Source organism: Myxine glutinosa, chromosome 6, assembly GCF_964187855.1.
Source record: "Myxine glutinosa chromosome 6, kmMyxGlut1.1, whole genome shotgun sequence".
Classification (NCBI taxonomy): Eukaryota; Metazoa; Chordata; class Myxini; order Myxiniformes; family Myxinidae; genus Myxine; species Myxine glutinosa.
The window spans coordinates 153,690,821-153,706,133 of record NC_136266.1 but is presented as its reverse complement, the minus strand read 5'-3'; the positions used below and the strand labels follow the sequence as shown (position 1 = coordinate 153,706,133).

General features: G+C 43.2%; 1 protein-coding gene across 1 annotated transcript in view; it reads right to left on the bottom strand.

Annotated features, from left to right (window-relative positions):
* Positions 1–15,313, bottom strand: part of BLMH (bleomycin hydrolase) — a 68,612-nt gene that overhangs the window by 38,314 nt on the left and 14,985 nt on the right. Inside the window, exon 5 of the mRNA XM_068101161.2 lies at positions 12,564–12,652. Within this exon, the coding sequence (XP_067957262.2) occupies positions 12,564–12,652 (89 nt within the window). The remainder of the gene's footprint in view (positions 1–12,563; positions 12,653–15,313) is intronic.

Genomic DNA, 15,313 nt, shown 5'->3' with positions numbered 1-15,313 from the left:
TTTGTGTGAGGTTTGAAGCTCTGTTGAATATGTCAGCAGAGGGTAGAAAACAGGATAAATTCACTTTCAATCGTGGGGTTCAGACCGTCGGGATGGAGTGGGCAGGATTTGCTGTGGTTTGCTTGATCTCACGAGTCGAGAGGGAGAGGCGTTAGATTGGACAGGAATTCAAACTTATCGTTGGTCCTTGGATTCTTCAAGACGATGTTTAAAGGCACTTAGATGATCAATGAGAAGGAGTGCCTCAATCTTAAATTTCTCCTTGGGTGACAGCGCACTAGCTGACGTGACAACAATACTTTCTTAATTACAATTATTACAATGACAAGCCGCCCCTGCATGGGCTCTCTCTTTGCTTGGACCCCGGGGTGACTACCTCATCCATCCCCCCTCCCCTTAATCCATCATTAGTCACAGTGGAAAAGCGGAAAGTTTCCAGACATTCTGGGTGGTATCAAATGATTGCATGTCTGGGTGCATCACAGCCATTGCAGCAATCAGTGCATTGCACGTGTGAGCTCAGCGAGCCGGGGGTAAGTCAAAGAGCAGCGCAGCTTCAGGATTTGAGCAGATCCTGGGCGATTTAGTCTTCGTGAGAGCTTCTGAGTCCTCACTGTTCTGGCGTCCTGCTATTTGATGCTGCACCCTGCTCTTCGGTGATCTCTCTCAGTAATCTGGTGTCTTTCATGCATCCTGTCTGGTGTGCGAAGCCCACAGTGGGACTTGTGTGGTGGAAGACAAGCCACTTAGGCCACTGGAAAGACCCCTCACCACATGGTGGGCATTGCCTTATGGACAGCTTCCATTTATTCTGTCTCTCTCTGTCCATCCCATCACCCCATATGAATGACCAAGGCATTATTAATCAAGTTCAGTCGACGTCGAAGACGCATTGAATATTTATTTAAATATTAGTTTGACAAAGTCTGTTTTGCCTCATATTTGTCATTATTTTGTAACAAGATTTGAGCCCATGTCCTCTTCCTCTTCCCCACCTCATTTTGTTGATAAATATTTTGTTAATGAGAACCTGTTTGAAGTCATCAGGAAGAGGCAACTCCAAAGTGTGTTCACAGAGATGGAATAAATCCGATAATTGGGCAGATTGGGTCCACACACACAAAAGTGAATTGCCTGCCAGATTTCGCTCAGCCACTTCTGACAGGCTGATTGGCCAGGGCCATGTACGAGATGCCGATTTGTGCGCAAATTAGCAAGCAGACCACTTGTCCCTTCCTCACCCAGTGGTCGTTGAAGACCCGTGACAATGTGTGTGTGTGCATATACAGACTTAGCATTTAATATGGAATATATATTTTTTCTTGACTTGGTTTACTTTCTTAACTCAGTATATCAATCTAGTGAGTTTCTTTTACACTTTGGTGATTTATTTGTTAAAAGAACCATATCACTGATTGTCTGTCGCAGCAAGAAGTCAACAACAGGATTATATCACAGGTGGCGTGGCAAAATGTACGGACAGGTGCATTTGATGATTGGCTTCACAGTCGGGTATACAAGGGTTGTTGCGTTCTGTATTAGTGGAATACAACTGCTGCACGTCTCCAAAGGTTATCGCCGCTTCCTCTGGAGATGGTCCGTCAACTCGACAATGCTGTTTGTCATGGAGTGGTGGCTTTACGAAATTACGGCATGAAACAGCATGCTATTGCTCGGCAGTATGGCATCACTCAAGGTCAGGTGTCAAAGATCCTGAAACGAAATGCTCAGAGGGGTGTCCCTACTCCAATACTGAAGCCAGGAAGTTCTCGCAGAACCACAAGGAGGGATGATCACCAGCTGCACCGGTTAGTCCGCAATGGCCGTACCAAGTCAGCTAATCAGCTTGGGCCTGAGTGGCAGCAACTGGCAAATGTGCCTGTATCCAGAAGGCGATTCAACCAACGACTGGTTCAAGCAGGCTACCGTGCCAGGCGTCCCCTGAGAAAGCCACGCCTGATCAGACAACACCGCCAGCGCCGATTGCAGTGGGCCAGAGAGCACCGTCAAATGGCAGCCAGGACACTGGAATCACGTGATGTCTAGATTTCTGGCCTATCGTCAAGATGGCCGCGTCCGAGTGCGCAGACAAGTGCATGAAGCCTACAACAAAGATTGTATAGTGCCAAGAGTCCAAGCTGGAGGTGGTGGGGTGACCGTTTGGGCTGCTTTTCATGCAGGCGGCAAAACTGACCTGGTTGTTCTGAATGGAAACCTGAACCAGTTCAAGTACAGGGCCATTCTGGAAGAAACATTGCTTCCATTTGCTCGTGCCGCCTTTGGAGGAAACTTTGTCTTCCAAGATGACAATGCATGGCCTCATCGTGCTCGCATGATCCAACACTTTCTTGCTGACCGTGGTGTAGAGCATATGGAGTGGCCTGCCATGTCCCCGCATATGAATCCGATAGAGAACGTGTGGGCAGAATTAACGCGTCAAATCGACCACTTGGACCAGCAGCCGACCTCTGTGCGTGAATTGCAGCAGGCCGTTGTCACTGCATGGCAAGCGATTCCTGTCCAAACCTTGGCAAATCTCGTGAACGGCATGCCTCAACGTGTACGTGCTCTCCTGAATGCTCGTGGGGGTTACACGAAGTACTGAATTGTAATTTTACTGTCTGTAATCCCAGTCGTAATTTAACTTTTGTTTTTGTTAAAAAAAAAAATTGGCTAATGTGCAAAATAAAGAGATACTTCTGGAAAACGTACAGAAGTTTAACACAGCACTGTCCATGAATTGAGTTCGATATCAGTTTACATCACTTTCAAGGATCAATTTATTTGTTTTGAAATGTCAAATGTGGTTTTTCTTTCTTTTAAAGGTCACATTAACAAAATCTAGAATAATTTCAACATAATTCCAATGAACTTTTGGTTCTAAGACATCTTGAAAAATAAGTTCACCGCCAGAAAAAAATATTCCATATTAAATGCCAAGTCTGTATATGGGTCAGAATTTTGAACGAGGTACATTTGGGCCTCCCAGGAGCCAAAAAAATTTTTTGGGAATAGCTAAAAATCACCTTGATATGCTTAAAGCCCTAAGCCTGGGCTATCAAACGCAGCCAAACTGACACCGATCGGCCCAGAGGTTCCGTTTTTAGTCATGATCAAAGTTTCCCTTCCTTGTTAGCATAACGTAAGAGACCAAAATAAGATATATGAATTCCTTCCTCTTCTTCCCGAAGATGCTGTTTCAGCTAGTTTTGCGTACTTAACGCATCAGGAGCGTCCCGATCTTTTGAAATGGCATAGAATTCAAGCTAATGTGATGGTCTGATGGTATATTTCACTTCGATATGTACTTACCTGGCTTACAGGGAGCATGACGTGCGTAACGTAAGAGACCGTTATGGTTTCTAAATTCACACTCAAGCTTGTTGTGTCTCAGAGAAACAAAGGAGGTCAATGATTTTTACAGAGTTAATACATACGTATAAGTGCTGTTTGTTGCGCCCAAAAGAAGAACTATGGAACACCCTGATATGTGTAAAACAGGGCTTATATAAATATCTCTTACGTTACGGTTCATGTGCTTCATCCTATATGAGGAGGAGCTGTGACTCAGGAACTGACATGAGTAACACAAAAACACATTCAGTAGAGTAGTTATATAGATCTACTTTTATTCCAGCTGTGAAAAGTATCTGAAAAAGGCTTTTATAATGAATGCATGGCTTTGAAGGGTAACGAAATACTAAAAAAATGCCCTTTTCACCATTTTTTGAGGTTCAGAGGCTTATAACATGTAGATAATTGATAAAAAGTATATAAAACTATACATTTTCTGAAAGCCGTGATTGTGTTCTACAAGATGACACCTAAATGTACTAATTCAGAACATTCGGGACAAATTTATATAGGTTTAAAGCAATCAATGTGTGTTTTTTGGGATTTGTACCTCGTTCAAAATTCTGATACACACACATATATAATATATATATATATATATATATATATATATATATATATATATATATATATATATATATATATGTCAGGTCGCAGATCTGTTACTGCTTAAATGCCCTGGTATGGATGTCGTCAAGCTGATATGTTATGTTATAAATGCTGTTTAAAAATGCTATTTCATAAAGTTAATAAAGGGTTGCCGTTTTGCTTTAGTTTAAAATGAGAAAATGCTCGCTTCATCCGTGCTGAACGTCTGGCCTCATTGTATACGATGTGCCCCTTGACGGCTGGATAAGCCTAAGTCATAAAACTTCTCTCTTCTCCCAGACGGCGCCTCAAACCGCGGGCAGGAGAATGGATAATATGCGCGCGGAATGTGTAACTTCACGTAGGATGCCTGAATCATAGACATATAACCTTTGATAAACGGCCAAAACATTAATTATATTTCGTATAATCACAGCGACGCTTGAGTTACAATAAATATGCTTTGAATTTATGTTTAAATGAGAAATGTGAACTGAAGGTGCTTTTAACGCCTGGGACTCATCAGAACAACCTCATTTACTTTATGGTCTTATCGGAACCAAGAATGCAATTCCCCTTTCAGTGAGTTATATTTTCTGTCACCTCGGAGCCCTGAAAACACATCTGGTCCGGATCCTAACGGTGCGTGCTCCACTCCCCCAAGATGAAAGGACGGATGACGGTGGGGCTAGGCCCACTAGGGATAACGGTGGGAGGAACTCTCGCCAGTTCCTTTGTTCTCTCGGAGATTTTCTGATAAAACGTGTCCCTATATAAGCGGACTGTGAATCAATGCATTTTCAGGAAGGCTAGACGTGGCATGAAGCTGGTTCGTGCTGTAGACGTCTCAGTCTCCTCCAGATCTGTATAAGTGGTATTTTAATAAAGTTTCGTCATTCTCAATCTCAAACTGTTGGTGAACTTCTGTTACGATCGCTGGAGAGGTGTTCCCCACATATATATATATATATATATATATATATATATATCTATATATATATATATATATATATATATATATATATATATATAAAAACCACCGTTTAGAGGCCATTTTTCCCCGCAAAGCGGGGGTTGGCCTTTTCGGGGACCGTGGTAGTTGTTGTTTTTTTGGTCCCCTTTTTGAAGCAATGTTTTACGGCCGGATGCCCTTCCTGACGCCAACCCTTTTTGCCGCCTTCAACGACAAACAGGGAATTACCAGTGAACTGGTACTCAATTAGCCGACCTCGGAAGGATGACAGGCTGAGTCAACCCCCCTGGCATTAATTCGGCGATCGACCGAGATTCGAACCCAGGATCCTAGGATCCTAAGCCGGCACCCTAGCCGCTAGCCCAACACCAGGGATCTATATATACAACACCAGGGCCCAACACCAGGGTATATATATATATATATACATATATACACACACACACACACACACACACACACACACACACACACACACACACACACACACAGTAAAACCCCCTAACTGTGTCTAGTAAGTACAAGACAAATCACATCAAATCACAGCCATTGCAGCATGATTTGTGACCAAGGGTTGTCTGCCACACAAGCGCATTGTCTATTGCCTTATTACATAGAACTGTTAGGACAGTTTTGCGGTCAATGCTTTGCGGTAACCCTCGATTTTCCATGACATGTGCCTATGTGTTTACAGTCGTGGCCAAAATATTGGACCCTTGCACTTTTTTCAAATAATGCACCATTTCTTCCAAAAAATGTTCAAATAAAAAAAATCCTTTGGTATCCACATATGTATTTCTTTGATTTGCAGTGGAACAAAAAAATTACTAAATCTTAGCTTATTTCACACAGAAATCCTAAAATGGCCCGGACAATATTATTGGCACCTCTTAGAAGTTATTAGAATTAATTCGATTTCAAGCAGGTAATTCTCCTTTACTATGGAATTGGCAAATTGTAAGGCAGTTGCAGGAGAAGTACATGGAGAAGAGGAAGAAGTTGCTTCTTGGGTTTGTTGATCTGGAGAAAGCATTCGATAGGGTTCCACGCAAAGTAGTGACATGGGCAATGAGGAAGTTAAGAGTGGAGGAATGGTTGATCAGAGTAGTGATGGCAATGTCCGAGAGAGTGTGCACAGCTGTAAGGACGAAGGACAGGAACAGTGGTGAGTTTGAGGTGAAGGTGGGAGTGCATCAGGGGTTGGTACTAAGTCCACTACTATTTGTAGCTGTGATGGAGGTGCTGGCTCGAACATAAAGGAGGGTTTACCGTGGGAGTTGTTGTATGCAGATGATCTAGCGTTGATTGGGGAGAGCATGGATGGACTGAAGGAGAAGAAGAACAGGTGGAAGGAATGTATTGAGTCTGAAGGTAAATATCGGAAAGACGAAGGTGATGGCAAGTGGTAAAGCATATGGTAAAGCATGTGGTGAGGTCGAAAGAACTGGGAAGTGGCCATGTGCTGTGCGCAAGAAGGGTGTCGGAGTGAACTCCATTCAATGTACAATGTGCGCTGAGTGGGTTGATCAAACATGTAGTGGTCTGAGAGGGTCATTAACCAGTGTGGCAGCTACATTCAAGTGTAAGGTGTGCACAGAGGGAGCTGCAGATGGAGGAAATGTTGAGTTGGATATTGGAGACGACATGAAGCTAGGTGTGAAAACATTTTGCTATCTAGGAGACATGCTGAATGGAGAAGGTGAATCACACTCGGCAACGGTTGCTTGAGTGAGATGTGCATGGAAGAAGTTTCGGGAACTGAGTGGCGTGCTGACGAGGAGGGGAGTGTCTTTGAAGCTGAAGGGAAAGGTGTATGCTGCATGTGTGAGAAGTGTTATGATTTATGTGAGCGAGACATGGGTAATGAATGTAGAGCAGCAACGAAGGCTGGAAAGGGTGGAAATGCGAATGGTTCAGTGGATGTGTGGAGTATTAGTCCATGGGCCAGACCAGATATCGGTACCACCCGAGGTGGCAAAAGTTCCATGGTGCCAATTTATTTGTTACACCCATATAAGTAAAATAATATGTGATAGCAATTCCAAATGGGTAGCTTTTTCATTTTTCTTGCAGGAAAGCTGTTTTTGCATTAATCGCGATACCGCAACTCCGCGCTGTTGTTACTAGTATCATCTTCCAAATCATTTTTTTAGCTGAATAGACAATGTAACATGCTTAAATATCTTAGCAAATGGATGTTTGTAATAAAGACATGTATGTTATACTATATAATACATATTCTTGTATTTATTCATGTGTGGAAACTAACTTTTTCTTCAGTTTTAGTGTCTTAGTTAAGAACAAAATATATGTTGGATGCTGGCAGTGTCCAGTTTTCTTCCGTATTCCGTATACTTGGCCACTGGTGGATACTTCCTGGTAGGTGAGGCAAGAACAAGAGGCTCTGCAATAATTATGTCTATTTAGTTAAGCAGAAAATATATGACAGATATGTAAAGTGCTGATTTCCCCTCATCAGTGGTGATATACATTTGCAGCCTGGTTAGAATAAGTCCAGTCATGAATGCTTGATTTGCTTTCAGATATCAGTCCACTGGTTTCACCAGTCTAATTAAGTGTAATTAAATATAATTAAGGACTGGCAGACTACTAATTTGTGCAACATAGTAATGTGGATTGATAATTCTATGTTGCAGGTGAAAACTGACTGAACATGGCCTCTGACGGAGCAAGCAGCCTGCCACTAAAGCGGCCACGAGTGGAGTGCATCATCCACTGTTCCAATGACAATACAGACAAGCTGGTTTCACTACAAGACATTGACTCATGGAGAACATTGCTGAGGGCAGCCCAGATCAGAAAACATGCAGCAATTTTGAAACTAGCTACGAACCTTCCTGATGGACAGATTCCAACAATCCAGTACCACAGAAAATGTCGCAGTCTCTTCACCATGAAAAGACATCTTGATGGCATCCTCAAATGTGCCAGTGCCAGTGAACCTGCTCAAGACACAGGATCACAGAGAGCAGCTAGACAATGTGCAAGCACATCAAGGACTTATGAGGCAGAGTGCATTTTCTGCCAGAAAGACACCAAGTATGCTAAAGGACAGAAGACGAGAGAAATCCTCATACAATGTCGAGAACTGCGAGCTGACGCCACAATCAGGAATGTAGCCATGGAGAAAATGGACAGCAGAATCCTTGCCATAGTCAGCAGAGACCTGGTAGCTGCAGAAGGTCACTATCATAGGTCGTGCTATCGGTTCTATACCAAAAGAGAGGTTCGCAGTGGACAGGATGCAAGCCAAGATGATGATGCTGAAGCTCAGTATGGCGCTGCTGTGGATCAGGCCTACAATGAGCTGTTCCTGTTCATCAGAAGGGAGCTTTTTGGCAATCCTCAAGTGATGACAATGACTGATCTCTCTTCTAGACTGGTGGCTTCAAAGAACTCTCTTGGTATTGCCCATGTAAGGGAATCAACCAAGAAACACATACGACGGAAACTGGAAAGCGAGTTTGCAGACTCCCTGCACATCTTCTCTGAGGGAAAAGGGAAACTCCTCCTGTTTCCAGACAACCTGTCCATATACGAACTTGCCAAACAATACCAATCGCTACAAGCAGAGCTGCATACTCAGAAAGGCCTCCATGCTGAAGATGTGGTCTCCAAAGCAGCCCTGAAAATGAGAGCCGACATCAAGAACCAAGATGCCCCTCAAGCCTGGCCACCGGAAGTCAAACCAGAAGCAGAGGACACTACCATTCCAGAGTCGGTCATGGTCTTCCTGTGCTATCTACTTACAGGTTCCAATGACCCTGATCATGCATCTCAAAGAGTCCAGCGGCTTCTGTGTTCACTCGGCTATGACATGGTATATGCTGTAACACGTGGACTGATAAAGCCCCCGAAGCACATCGTTCTGCCATTCGCTATCAAGTCACTGACCGGGAATGTAGAGTTGATACACATCCTCAACCGACCCGGCCATAGTGTGTCCTATTCTCAGATGGAAGAGATCGACACTGCTCTGTGTCTCCAAAAGCTCTCGCTATCAGGGAGTGATGTTGCCCTCCCAGGTAACATCCATCCTGGCATATTCACAACCTTAGCCTGGGATAATATCGACCGTCTGGAAGAGACCACCAGTGGAGAAGGAACATCTCACAGAGTGAATGGGATTGCCGTACAAGCAAAGCCAATCACCCCAGTGTCCACCAGAACCATGCTGACTGTAGGAAAAACAAAGCAGAGAAGTATTGATGCACCACCACCAATGCTACCAGCATACAACGCTGGACAACGAGTGGGACCACCACAGAGCAAAAGTGCAGATGCTGACACTGCAGCTGAGACTCAGCTCGCCAAAGAGAAGAATCTTGTCTGGGTCATGGCACGCATGTCGCAACAAGAAGAGCAATCAATCAGCAGCTGGACAGGCTTCAACATCCGGACTCGAGATGATGTGACAGTCATTCCAGACAATGTAGGCTACCTGCCTACCATTAATGCTCCAGCGACACAAATGTCGACTGTCAATGAAGTGCTAAACCAGTCACTGAACATCATGCACTCCTTGGACCTGACAAAGATTGTCTGTGTCTTTGACCAGGCACTGTATGCAAAGGCTGTGGAGATTATATGGAAACACCCTGACAAGTTCCAAAACACCATCATCACCAGGCTCGGAGTATTCCACACCATCTGCACACTGATGGGAATAATAGGGAAGCGATTTCAAGATGCTGGATTGCGAGATCTCTGCATCGAGTCTGGTGTGATCGCAGAAGGTTCCATTAATGGTGTCATGGATGGCCGCAAGTACAACAGGGCAGTCCACCTACACAAGAATGTCTATGAGGCACTCACTCGACTGGCCTGGAAGGGTTTCCTCTCGTGGCTGGAAGCCACTCACGCCAACGATGTGGTCCACATGGATGAGACACTGAGGATCATTGACAGCCTCTGCAAAGATATCTCACAGGCATCCCTGAAGCAGGTCCTCGGTGACCGCTCATGCGCACGCATCATGGAACTGTTTGGAATATACCTCGAGTTCCTCAGAGGTGGAAACGGCAGCCTCTCAGCATTCTGGATGTCGTATCTGGACATTGTCGAGACATTTTGATAATGTGTTGTGTCATTTCATCTTTATGTGAAGCACTACCTGACCATACCGGGTACATAGCCTACAGTCTGTTAGTTCTGTTAGTATGTGATTTCCAACCATTTTGTATAACATTTGAGTACTAGTACTGTTTATAGCTATTGTGGCATACATGTACTTGAGATGGGCTCAGCAGATGAGCTCAGTACAGCCTCTGGACTTTCTTTCCCTTGATTCAGAAAACCGTTTGATTAATATGTGTTGTGACCTTTTCATGTTGTGACATGTTTATGTGACAATTTCCATAACAATCACGTACGTGTATTATAGTAGCTGTTGTATTCCAAAATTACACTATGTGAAGATTGTATGTTTAAAATAAGACATAAAGCGATAATTTTGGGATCTACGTTGTCTCAGTACTTTCTGATTAATATGCCCAATTAGTCCATGGGCCCGTACCCAAAATTTCACACATGGACTAAATCAATCCGAACCGTCGAACGCCTTTTCACAGGGTGCGGGTATAAAATAGCTGATAACTACCACTAAGCTACCAGTCCAGAATTGCTATCACATCAGCATGTATCCCACATACATGCACCTTTCCAAAAATCATTACTAGAACTTGCCACCTCGGGTGGTACCAATTAGTGAAATTTCGGGTCCGTGCCCATGGACTATATCGTTGAGAGAGAGCAAGACAAATGATGAATTGCGAAAGATGATGGGAATAGAGCCTGTGATGGATGCTGTGAAGAGAAACTGATTGAGAAGAGTGATGGAAATGAATGTGGAAGGTAGTAGAGGATGGGGAAGACCGAGAAATACTTGGCTAAAGGTGGTGGAAGAAGAAATGCAGGCAAGGGGGTTAACAAGGGGAGATGCAGAAAATAGGGCAAAATGGAGAATATTGTCATGGGGCCCGCAAGGCTAACCCCCACTCTAGCAGGGAAAATGGCTATTATATAAAATGCCTGTTGTTGTTGTGTTGTTTGGAATTGAATTCACCTATGGTGAGTTGCAGGTGCTGCAATATAAAAATCACTCATTCAACCAGAATGAATAGAGAAAAAGGAGACATTCTGCTGTTTTGTGTCACTGTGTGTACTGCAATGAGCATGGAGAAAAGAAGAAAAAAAAACAGAAAATTGTCTGATGAGGTCAGACACAAGATTGTAGCCAAGCTTGGACAATCTCAAGGCTACAAGTCCATCTCCAGAGACCTTGATGTTCCTGTGTCCACCGTATGCAATGTTACCAGGAAGTTTAAGGCCCATGGCACTGCAGCCAACCTCCCTGGACATGGCCGCAAGAGAAAACTTGTTCGAATATTGCAGCGAAGGATTGTTTGAATGGTGGAAAAAGCAGCTCGATCAACTGCCAAACAAAACAGGGTCAAGCTGACATTCAGACAGCAGGTATGACAGATTCAACTCGCACCATCTGTCCCCAACTCAATGAAGGGGCTCTATGGTAGGAGCCCGAGGAGGACCCTACTGCTGAGAAAGCCCGACTGGAGTTTGCCAAAACACACCTGAACAAGCCAAAGTCCTTCTGGGAGAATGTCCTGTGGACAGATGAGACCAAATTAGAGATGTTTTGTACAGCACATCATCTCTATGCTTACAGAGAACAAAATGAAGCCTTAAAAGAAAAGAACACCTTCCCTACAGTTAAACTTGAGGTTCAGTGATGTTTTGGGGTTGCTGTGCTGCCTCTGGCACTGGGTGCCTTGAATGTGTGCATGGCATCATAAAATCAAGAGATAACCAAGGCATTTTTGAGTGCAATGTTCAACCCAGTGTCAGAAAGCTGGGTCTCCGCCGAAGGTCATGGATCTTGCAGCAGGAAAATGACCCCAAACACTTCAAAAAGCATGCAGGAATGGTTCAAGACAAAACGCTTGACTTCTGAAGTGGCCAGCAATGAGTCCAGATCTAAATCCCATTGAACACCTGTGGGGAGATCTGAAAACAGCAGTCGGGAGAAGGCACCATTCAAATCTGGGAGAAATTGAGCAGTTTGCACAAGAAGAGTGGGCCAAACAGCCAGCAGAGAGGTGTAGGAAGCTCATTCATGGCTATAGGAAGCGCTTGACTGAAGTTATTTTGTTCAAAGGTTGTGCTACTAAATATTAAGTCTCGGGTGTCAATAATTTTGTCAATGCCATTTCTTTTATTTTCTGATTTAAAAGCATATATTTAGTTCTGAATCAAAAACAAAGGTTCTGTAATATTAACAGTGAAACAAAGAATTGTGGAGACCAAATACTTTTGTCAATTTCAACTTAATTTTTAGAGAAAACCGAGTGATATTTGAAAAAAGTGCAAGGGTGCCAATATTTTTGGCCACGACTGTATATGTACCCGTCTTGCATTGCAATTTCTCAAAAAGTTAATTTTCTTCTGCATACCTCCACAGTCCGATCCCACAAGTCCGAGAGTGGAACATTCTGAATATTGAGATCTTTAGACCGAGTCCAAGGTTTTCTCCTCCACCTCCAATATATCTTTTTAACCGAACCACTAGGACCAACTCTTATATGAATTAAAAATGAGAGCAAATATTCACCTTGTGTGAAAGCGTTTCATTCATTCGGCGCGATGCTTCAGAGGCATGGGTTTCAGGAAATGCCTTCTTTGGCACAACTCCGTATTTCTCTGTGAATGTGGAAATAAATGCAAAATAAAATGAGAGCAAGCACAGGTATACATGAGAAGAGTTAAAGTAGATATAGCTTGAAGAGCGATATTGTATCCACTGTCATGTAACTTAAAAAAATACATTCAGCATTAGCAGATGAAAATTTGTTTTCATAAAATAGGTACGTGACATTTAAACTCTGATATGTATGAGGAGCTTTGGAAACACTCCTTGAAAACAAGGCATAGCCAGAGTGACAGGATTTGAAGAATAGAAAAAAAAACAAGACGTTTCTGTGAACATCATCAACACGTGACAAGTGGAAGTACAATGGCTTGGTGTGAAGTACTCCGGCCACCAATCTTATTTTGAGCTTGGTGGGAACGCCGCAGCCACAATTGTCTGGGTTTGATTCCCACGAGATAATTTTAATCCAACAAGCAACCAACCAACCAGGCTGGGGTAACGGCAAAATCTCACTAAATGCTTTTTTCTGCACCCGTTAAACCAACCCCACCCCTCTCAAAAATTTGCTTATGTGTGAATCTGGTCCACCCCTTGCATTTTCCCCTTCACCGATTCGCCATCTGTATCCCTTGTTTGTCCGTGCCCATCTACATTCTCCCTCTGCCCTGTTGCTAGCATTTCCCCTGTCTCCTGCCGTTCTGTTTGCTAAGTTTTGTGATGATCTGTTCTGTGTCCGAGCTCGTCCATGAGCCTGGACTATGCAGTAAAAGGAAAAAAAAATTCTGCAGAAATGAATCTGATACCTAAGAAATTTCAATTGGCTTATTTAATCCTTCGACTGATTCTGCAGGTCAATTCCACATTGTCTGCTCCCCAGAATGTTTGAGATGAAAATGTTCATAGCATACAGTCATACCTCATATGAGCACACCGGTTCAGCTGCGCATGCTCTCGACCAAACCTCAAATCAATTTATTTATGCAAGTCATCGATACCGCTCTTAGAAGATTTCTTTATGCAATTTAATGTTACGGATCTTTACAGGGCGTCAGTGCTGCCGATGCAGTTTCTTGGCAAGTGTTTAACTGGGTTGTTTTCCTTTCCAGCGTTCGGTCCATGCTTTAACCTTTTAAAATTAAATGCTGATCGTCAAGTATAGAAGCATTACAAGACAGAGTATTACATTTTGTCTATATTGCCCTCGTTTAAAGAAAATAAATTAATTTAAAAATAATTAAAATTGCTCATGTCCGAAGGAAGCGATTCAGTTTGGCACTTTTTATATGAGATAGGCAAAGCCTAGAAACGAATGAAACCCGTTAGAATTACCCTTAAAAACCCTTTAGAACTACAGTTTAGAACCCATTTGAATCACTCATTAAAATTAAACATGGTGGGTTAGAAAGGTTCTTCTTTATTTTTGACAAACAGACAGACGGCCAAATATTGAAGTGGCTTCACCGCTTAACAATATCTTCCATCAAAATGCATGTGAGCACCTTTCCCAAAGGAGACTTGGCTTTTACAAGGAAGAATTTGAAATTACTGTGATATTTCAACTCATGAACCATTAAATCAATCAAAATTCACTGACTGCAAAAGTATTCAGCTCCTTGGGTCAGTACTTGGTGAAAGTACCTTTTGAATCAAAGACTGCTATGAGTCTTTTGGGGTAGGCCTCTACCAGCTTTGCAGTGTCATGGTGAAATATTTGCCCATTCTTCACGTAAAAATTGCTCTAGTCCTGCCAAGTTTGATGGGGATCGTCGATGAACTGCAATCTTCAAGTCTCGCCATAAAATGTTCAATTGGGTTCAAGACAGCACTTTGCCTGGGCCACTCGAGAACATTTATTTTCTTATTATTCAGCCATTGAGTGTAGCTTTAGCTTTGTGCATCGGATCATTGTCCTGCTGAAATGTGAATCTCCTACCCAGTTTCAGATTCATGGCTGACCCAAGCAGGTTTTCATCAAGGATTTTCCTGTACTTTGCACTGTCCATTGTCCCTTCTATTCTGACAAGTTTACCAGTCCCTGCTGATGAAAATCAGCCCTATTACATGATGCTGCCACCACCATGTTTGACATGAGGGATGGTGATGACTGGATGATGTGCAGTGTTAGGCTTGCGCCAAACGTAACGCATTAAATTTAGACCACATACACACACACGCCTTCAACATCATGAAGATGCTTTTTCACAAACTCCATATGAGCTTTTAGATGCGTCTTTTTCAGTAATGGCTTCTTTCGTCCCTCCTGTCTATAGAGGTCAGTTTTGTGAAGGGAACAGGATATTGTTGATTGATGAACACTAGTCCCCATCTCGGACATAGAGCCTTGCAAAGCCATTGTTGGATTTACAGTGACATCCCAAACCAGTTTCCTGCTTGCCCGGCTGTCGAATTTGGATAGGCGACCTGATCTGGGTTGAGTCTGTGTCTCAGTATGTCTTCCACTTCTTAATGATGGATTTCACCGTACTCAAAGGGACAATGAGTGACTTTGAAATCTTAAAGCCCTCTCCTGAATTGTGCTTCTCCACCACTGTGTCTGACTTCTTTGGAAAGCTCCTTGGTCTTCATGTTTGCATTGTTGTTTGACCAAGTGAGTTGCATCTTAAAACTCCTTAGAATCGGAGGGAGCTTAATTTTTAAGTGAAACCACTGATTACATACAGGGGAAACCTAAAACACTTATTTTGTAATCT